The sequence below is a fragment of the Jaculus jaculus genome, chromosome 15 (genome assembly GCF_020740685.1).
Source record: "Jaculus jaculus isolate mJacJac1 chromosome 15, mJacJac1.mat.Y.cur, whole genome shotgun sequence".
Classification (NCBI taxonomy): Eukaryota; Metazoa; Chordata; class Mammalia; order Rodentia; family Dipodidae; genus Jaculus; species Jaculus jaculus.
Window position 1 is genome coordinate 24,084,250 of NC_059116.1, and position 8,688 is coordinate 24,092,937.

At 45.5% G+C, this 8,688-nt stretch overlaps 1 protein-coding gene across 1 annotated transcript in view; it reads left to right on the forward strand.

The window, feature by feature from the left end:
* Positions 1-3,495, forward strand: part of Riok3 (RIO kinase 3) — a 28,515-nt gene extending 25,020 nt beyond the window's left edge. The window contains exons 12-13 of the mRNA XM_004654831.2: positions 492-599; positions 1,939-3,495. Of these exons, the coding sequence (XP_004654888.1) occupies positions 492-599; positions 1,939-2,046 (216 nt within the window). The 3' untranslated portion in view covers positions 2,047-3,495. The remainder of the gene's footprint in view (positions 1-491; positions 600-1,938) is intronic.
* Positions 3,496-8,688: the final 5,193 nt, after the last annotated feature.

The window sequence follows — 8,688 nt, forward strand, 5'->3', positions numbered from 1 at the left end:
CACATATACACATATACATATATATATATGTGTGTGTGTGTATATATGTGTGTGTGTATATATATATATATATATATATATAGAGAGAGAGAGAGAGAGAAAGACAGACAGACGTGTGTGTGTATGTATAAATAAGGGAGGGAGGGAGGTAATAAGGAAGGGAGGGAAGAAAGAGATGACCACTAAGTTTGCTAGAATGTTTTAGTTTATGGGATTAATGAATATTGCATCTACACGTCAAAGCAGTGCTGGGTTTTAGATGCAACACTCATTTTTATAGCAGAACGTGGTACAGTGTAACAAAATAAACAGAAAACAGAACAGATCCGTATTCGAGGACTGAGTAGAATCTGGGCATAGTTGAGCTTGAGTGGGGGACTCAGTGGCTGAAGAGTGATGGAAGGATTTCAGTGGTGGTGTGTGCATCTAGACTCATTTGTAGGAGAGCCTTGCTGGTGTCTTGTGCTGACTTACACATATGTCCTTACTAGTTTTTCCAGAAAGGAGGAGTCAGGGAAGCCCTTGGTGAACGGGAGCTCTTCAATGCCGTTTCTGGCTTGAACATCTCCGCAGATAACGAAGCCGACTTCTTAGCCGAGGTGAGTGATGCGAGCTCTCTCACCTGGCTTCTGGTGGTTGGGAGCTGCCTTGAGGAAACCTTCAGCTAATTGTATGCTCGCTTTCCCCAAAACAAAACTAGGGCTTCCTTTCCTTGAGGTGACTTTGGTTTTTCGAACTTAAAACATATTAAACCCCCACACACTTGTACAACCAAACACATATGTGCACACACACTTGTAAATCCGCACATGTAGGCATACACACAGCAGCAGCAGTAGCACACTTCTTCAAGTTCACAGTTTGGTTAAGATGGGCAACCACCTATTTCGGCTCAGTCTTTTGTCTCCGAAGGAATGGGGAAGCTGGCTGGTGAACTCTCCGGGTGATGTAAAAAGCAATGGCACCTAGAACCTGCTCTTACCACAGCATAGGAAATTAGAAGTAGTCATACTCAAAAATTCATTAAAATACCACCCCCCAGAGACAGGGGGCTGGAGAGATGGCTCAGTGGTTAAGGCACTTGCCTGCAAAGCCTAACAACCTGAGTTGGGTTCCCCAGTACTCATGTAAAGCCAGATGCACAAACTGTTTCATGCATCTGGAATTCATTTGCAGAGGCTGGAGGCCCTGGTGTGCCCATTCTCTCTGTCTCTCTTCTCTCTCTCTCTCTGCTTGCAAATAAATTTTAAAAAGATATTTTTTTAAAATACCAGAGGCAGTCTCATGAAATGTTAAAATTGGATAAAAACTAATAAATGGAAAAGCAACTCATTACTTCCAACACTTTACCATAGCAGAGAATGCCCAGTTTGTTCTAGGACTCCCCACTATAAGTTGAGTTGGGCCACTTTCTCCTGGAGCCTAAGGCCAGAGAAGTGACAGACAGACAGTAAATTCAGCATCCAGCACAGTTCAGGACTCTGGTTGGTGCACTGCTCAGTGGAGGCCTTACTTCATATTTCCTGTCCCTGGAAAGTTTTTGTTTGCCTTTTATGTTTTGTTTTGTTTTTTTAAGGTTTTTTCAAGGTAGGAACTCATTCTGTAGCCCAGGCTTGCCTCAGAGTCATAGTGTTCATCCTACTTCTGCCTCTCAAGTGCTGGGATTAAAGGTGTGCACCATCATGCCTGACTCGGTCTACTAGATTCTGGCTGTTCGCTTCATAGAGATACCCAGTATTCACCCTGGTTGTATAACCAGGCGAAAATCATACCCATGTACATGCACACACACGTCTTCCACGCACACACAACTTTGAATGCAAGGCTGGAATCATTAGGAGTGACCTAGTGCTTAGAGTGAAAACGCCGCCTCCGTCCAAAGCATGGTTTATACAAAGCAGACAGGTGACAAACGGAGTCCACGTGTTGATTTTGTAGATCGAGGCTCTGGAGAAAATGAATGAAGATCACGTTCAGAAGAACGGGAGGAAGGCGGCCTCGTTTCTGAGGGATGACGGTGGTCCGCCCGTGCTGTCTGCTGAGTAGCACCAGCGCCACTGCCGTCCCTGTCAACGCAGCGCCGCTGTCAGCGCCAGGAGCAGCAGCGAGTGAAGCGCGGGCGACTGGAAATGCGCGCCGGAGGAGTGAGCCACGGTGCTTCTGTGCGTCCCCTGTAACCCACGTGCCGGATGTGTGGAATTTGTAGCTCGGCATCGAGAGAATAAAATGTCACTACCTCTCATCTTATGAACAGGATATCACAATTCTTTTACAGGCATAGGTAGCTAGCTGAAGGAGACTGAATTTTAGTTAACTCATGGTTTAAAGTGTCTTGGTGAGACTGTCTCAAGCTTAGGTAACATTTCCAAACACGGAGCCAAGGGCAGGCGTGTTTGCATGCTGGGTGGGGTGACCGCGCTCTGCTCCTCTCCCCTCCCTGGAGTCTGGCCACCCTCCTGCAGCCCTCTGCCCTGCCCTTCGCCCGTCTCGTGTGTGCTTCAGAGTGCAGCCGTGATCCTGAAGGGAAGTTGCTTCGCAGTGGATGTGCAAATGGGAATCTGGCTTCAGAATGGATAATGGAGGAAGACATAAGCAAGGTAGACTTTATTGACACATCATGAGAAAGAATGGAATTTTGTTGTTCCAATGCTCATGCCCAGGCAGGACATAAGTTTCTGAAAGAACTTCTTAATTCAGTTTAACTTTCAAAATTTAACTTTCAGTGTTTCTCCATATAAGTTAAATGGGTAGAATATAACTTACCTACAGTTAAGATAAAAATGTAAATTATATGGAAAAACAGAATGTTTAATATAGGTTTGGCATATTATAATGAAGTCAATGAGACAGGCTTCAGTTTACATTTCACTAAAACTGTATACATATTGATTATTGATTTGTTTGGAGAGAGAGCACCTTGGGTACCAAATTAACCAGCTCACTGGAGCCATCTGGCCTCGTTTCTGATAGTCCTTGGGGCTGGTTGGGCATTATAAAACGCCAGCACTGTACTGGAGAGGTTCTCTGGCTGTGCTGGGACTGAACTTCACTGACAAGATAACCATCCCTCCATCCCTCCGGTACTGAAGTCAGACTGCAACCACTATAGACCCAGACTTTCTGTAAGGTAGTAGAAAGTAATCTAAACATGGTTTACATTTGAAAGCTTTTAACATTATTTTTAATGCCAAAAACATTCTTTCTAGACAAATACTTATTTTTGTTTCTGTTCTATTTTGCTTTTAGCTGCATTTCAAAGAGGTGTGATCTTGGGTAGACTCATTTTATGCCTGGAATGTCTACTAATCTGAAACAAAGATTTAAATGACTGGTAATTTCTGGCTTTATAGGAATTTCAATGAACTAATTTTTAAAGCATTCATGTAAATCTTTTTTTGTTTTTTTGGACATAACTCTGACAAAAAGCAGCAAACCATTGCTTGAGTGTGCTGTGTTCATGCCTTTTAAGAAATTAAAAATGAAGAGATCATTTTAGACTTGGTTCACTGTGTGGTTTCTTCCTACTCCTTATATTAAAGCAGTGCTACTTTAAGCAGATTTTCATCTCCTCGATGTCTGCTTTGATTTTAATCCCAAATGGTCTTCACATTTCAGATACGTTTCTCTCCTCTTACAGGTCAGAGTGTACATTTTTCACATAGTGGGAAAATAAAGTAGGAAGTGTTGGTTTGATTGATAATACACACACACACATGCACACACATTTTACCTCACCTTAATGATATCTGTAAAGTAAGTTACCAACGTAAGGATGGATGGGGAGATTTTTGTTGTTGTTTGTTTGAGGCAGGGTCTTGCTCTACCCAGATTGACCTGGAATTTACTATGTAGTCTCAGAGTAGCCTTGAACTCATGGCGATCCTCCTATCTCTGCCTCTTGAGTGCTTGGATTAAAAGTGTGCACCACCACACCTGGAAAGAATTTTTATCATACTATACTAATTCAGTACCAGCTTCCTTTTTAGATAGATATATATTGTTTCTGCTTGTAAAAAGCTGTGTTCAGGTTGGAGAGATGGCTTAGCAGTTAAGTGCCTGCCTGTGAAGCCTAAGGACCCCGGTTCAAGGCTTGATCCCCCAGGACCTGCATTAGCCAGATTCACAAGGGGGCACATGCATCTGGAGTTCGTTTGCAGTGGCTGGAAGCCCTGGAGCACCCATTCTCTCTTCCTCCCCCTCTTTCTCTCGCTCTCAAATAAATAAAAAATAAAATAAAAACAAAAAAATTTTTTAAAGCCAGGTTCATTTGCATCTAAATATTATAGAAATTTAGTGATGTTAAAGCCCGTGCCCCTTGTATTCCCAAAAGCAGTGTAGCACACACCCCTGCCAAACTTCCCCTCAGTGTTGTGAGCATGCTTTGCTGGAAGCATTTCTAGGCATGTTTGTATCTCTCCACACTATCAGAATTTATTGTACAGCATTAAATTCATAAGCTATCTCAGTTTCAGTGGCTGCAGTTTGCCAAGCACTCCCTAATTCCCTTGTTGCTTATTGGCAAACAGGTTCTTTTATTCCAGTCTTAGTTAATAATATTAATTCCCAGGTCACTCATTACACACAGTACTTAAATCTATATATTTACGTATAGAATGACTACAAAGAGTTGAAGGGGCTGCTGTAGAGTTCAGAAAATCAAAGAGGCCTTTCTGGAGGCAGAGAGCTCACACAGGCTCTTCAGCACCATGTATCTCTGCTGCTGGGTAGATAAGATATTCACCCAGTGGGTGAGCTCTGGGAGGAAGGAGAACTGTTACAGAGGTGCAGGACTGTGAAGTCCTACAATCCCACGAATCGGATGTCCCCCTTAAACTCACGTTGCTGAGATGAACTTCCAAAATGAGAGGAAGGGATTATTTGAAGCTCATAGATCCAGGGAAGTTCCATTCATGGTAGAAGAGGTTGGCCCCTTTCACAGATGCAAGCAGAGAGAAACCACCACCAAACACAGCGCACCACAAGAAAGATCAGACCCGGTTAAGATCAGCGCTCTTAAAGGTATGCAGAACAGGTCTGGGTTCTGCATACCTATAAGCTGGAATCAGATCCACCCCTGAACACACCTTAAGACTGGACGCCAGGGTCTGTCCCCAGTGACACCTCTTCCAGCCAGGTGGCTAGAAACCCAAGTCTCTTTTTAATGAGAGGGAGAGAACTGGTGTGCCAGGGCTTCCAGCCACTGTAATTGAGCTCCAGATGTGTGCACCACCTTATGCACATGTGTGACCTTGTGTGCTTGTGTCACTGTGCATCTGGCTTACATGCGACCTGGAGAGTTGAACATGGGTCCTTAGACTTTGCAGGCAAGTGCCTTAACCACTAAGCCATCTCTCCAGCTCTAAGACACAAGCTTTAGTAAAACACTATGATTCTACTAGGGGACATACATTCAAACTACACATGGGTTGCAGTTGAGATCTTAGGAATTTTGGATATACCAGGACTGTGAAGTGGCTGCCAAGGATTGCAGCTGGTTTGGGTGGAGTTTTCCTCAGGCTGTGAGGTGCCCAGCTGCAGGGTTGGAATTGAAATACTACAGAGTGGGTCCCAGGTGTCTTCCTTGGAGCTTCAGGATTTGATATTTGTCCTGCTTGATTTAGGTCTTGAATTACTTCAATCTTTTCTTGTTATGCCTTACTTTGCAATGGAAATGTTTATTCAGTGCCATTATGTACATTTTTAAAAAACTTTTATTTAGCTGGGCCTGATGGCATTTAATTCCAGCGCTTGGAGGCACAGGTAGAAGGATTCTTTGTTATTTGTTTTTCCTTTTTTTTTTTTTTTTTTTTTTTGGTTTTCAAGGTAGGGTCTCACTCTGGCTCAGGCTGATCTGGAACTCACTCTGTAATCACAGGGTGGCCTTGAACTCCGGTGATCCTCCTACTTCTGCCTCCTGAGTGATGGGATTAAAGGTGTGCGCCACCACGCCTGGCTACCTCAGTCTCATTTTTAAACCAAAACGAACTTACAGAATTTAAAGAAGAAAGTGTCATCCAAAAATCTGCCAAACAGTGACAGGAAGTCTATGAAGTTTGGTACACACAAACCTTGGGACTTTGTGGCATACTCTGACAAAGGGTGAGTAAGAGAAACAGAAACAAGCAGAACTCGGGAGACAGGAAAATCCATGTGCAACTTGGAGGCTGTAGAATCTGTCAGGAGCACTTCTAGGCTATCAGGAGGAAATGAGTGTGTGCAGGGCTGCTTATCGCACACACCAGAGCTCGGGAAACAGGCCCCGAGTAACACGGGAGGAAGAAAACAGCCTCCAGAGCGAGGCACTGCTCACTCCCACATCCCCTGAGCTGCCAAGGCAGGCCAGGGAGCCTAGCCCCACTGCACTCAGTTCTGATCCTGCTTTATTTACTCAGCTCATCTACCCCCGGGTAGGAATCCCCACCAGGGCCCTAAAGAAAGCCTGGTGTTTGCTGTTAATCCCAGCACTGGGGAGGCAGAGGTAGGAGGATGGCTGTGAGATTGATGCCAGCCCGAGACTACAGAGCGAATTCCAGGTCAGTGTGGGCCAATGTGAAACCCTACCCTGAGAAACCAAAAATAAAATAAGGAAGCCTGGTGTCCGCCAAGGCTGCTTCTCAGCAAGCTCTGAACCCTAAGCATGACTGTTTTGCCAGTTCCTCAGCTTCTTATCGTCCCCATTCTGCTCAGCATCTGGTGTCTTGGCCATTCAGTCACCCTTTCAGAGTGGCACGTTCACTGCGGAGCAAGGTGGCAGCGGCGATCTGGCATGCTCCAAGATCCAGAATCTCAGGTTCTGGCTCCCTGGCAAACTCTCCAGTGTCATGTGACCCCTCCTCTCTTCCTTCTCCTTTGGTATGTCCAAAGTTACTTCACCCTGCACCACTTTTTCAGTGAAAGCTACCCATAAATAGCTCTCTGGAAAATAGAATTATGTCATCTAACAATTCCACTTAAAATATTTTTTATTTATTTGCAAGCAGAGAGAGAGAGAGGAAAAAATGGACATGCCAGGGCTTCTAGCCACCAATTTGTGCATATGGCTTTATGTGGCTTACTGGGGAATCGAAACTAGGATGTTAAGCTTTACAGGCAACCATTGAGCCATCTCTCCAGCACACTTCCATGTTTGAAAGAACTGAAACCAGAGACATGTGCACACTCATGCTCACAGCATTATTCACACTAGTCAAGAGGTAGAAATATCACAATTACCCATCACCAGAGAAATGGATAAACTGCTGTGTTTTCACACAGTGAAAATCTTTAAAAGGGAAGAAATAGTGGACTGGGGATGTGGCTTAATGGTAGAGAGCACTTGCCGATCATACAGGAGTCTCTGGGTTCCAATCTGCTAATCCCAAGAAAACCAATAAAAAAGAAAATCCTGACACCTAGATGGATCTGGAGGGCATTATGCTAATTGAAACAAACAAATAAAAAACCCAAAAAACAAAAAACAGCCCTGCACAAAAGAGTAAATACCATAGAGTTCCCCAACATGAGGTACCTAGAATAGGCAAAATCAGTCAGAAAGAGAATTTTCTTGGCCTGGGGGAAGGGAAGAAAGAATAGTTGTTACTGGGTAGAGATTAAGATTTGCTAAATAACAAGGTTCTAGAGGTTTCATAACCATATGAATATGATTAACAGGTGTGTACTTGGAAAGGGTCAAGATGGTAAATTAGTAGAACGCGTTTTTAAGATTTCTTATTTATGACCAGACAGAAGGAAAGAGAGAAGAGTGAGTATAGGCGGGCTAGGGCCTCTGACCGCTGAGAAGGAACTCCATATGAATGGGCCACTGTGCATCTGGCTTTACTTGGGTACTAAGGAATTGAAGCAGGGACAGTAGATTTTGCAAGCAAGTGCCCTTGATGGCCAAATCATCCCCTCAGCCTAGTGTTTTTTTTGCCTTACTATTTTCTTTTCTCTGTTGTTTTGAATAAACATATTACATATAGACAGGCGTGTTAGGGCCTCTAGCCACTGCAAACTCCACACGCATGCGCCACCTTGTGCATTTATCTTTATGTGGGCACTGGAGAATCGAATCCCGGTCATTAGGCTTTGCAGGCAAGCGCCTTAACCGCTGATACATCTCTTCAGCCCTTAAAAGAAAAAAAACAAATACAACCAGGCTTTCTGCCCAGCGCCACAACCTAACCCAGGTCTTCCCTGTGTCAAGGTCACAGCCAACATCCTGATTCATCCCTTTTTCCAAACTCACAAAGGCAGGAACCCTGGCACAGGAGACCCCCCCCTATAAATCAAGGCGGGAATGAACCTTGGCTAGTCCGGGATGCAGCGGAGGGGAGGGGAGGGAGAGAAACCTCTCCGAGACCCGCGGGGTCAGCCCGCAGCGACCCGACAAAGCAATGCCTGACGCTGCCGCACGTGCCCAGCACGCACGCCACGCGCTTCCGGGTCACGCGGTCACGCGCCTCTCGCCCTCACGCCTTCCCCCTCCCTCCAGGAAAAGGGGAGGAGCCTCCGGTGCCCAGGGGCGAGGGGCGCGGTGACGGGCTGTGGGCCCCCCCACCGCGGGACATTGCCCACTTAAGCGCCGAGGGCTCGGGTCACGTGGTGGGCGTGGCGTGGGCGTGGCACCAGGAAGCGTCCTCCCTGCCGGGCGCGCTAGCCGCCTCCGCCTTCGCCTCCGCAGCCTGGCTCGCGCCGACCTTGGCGACC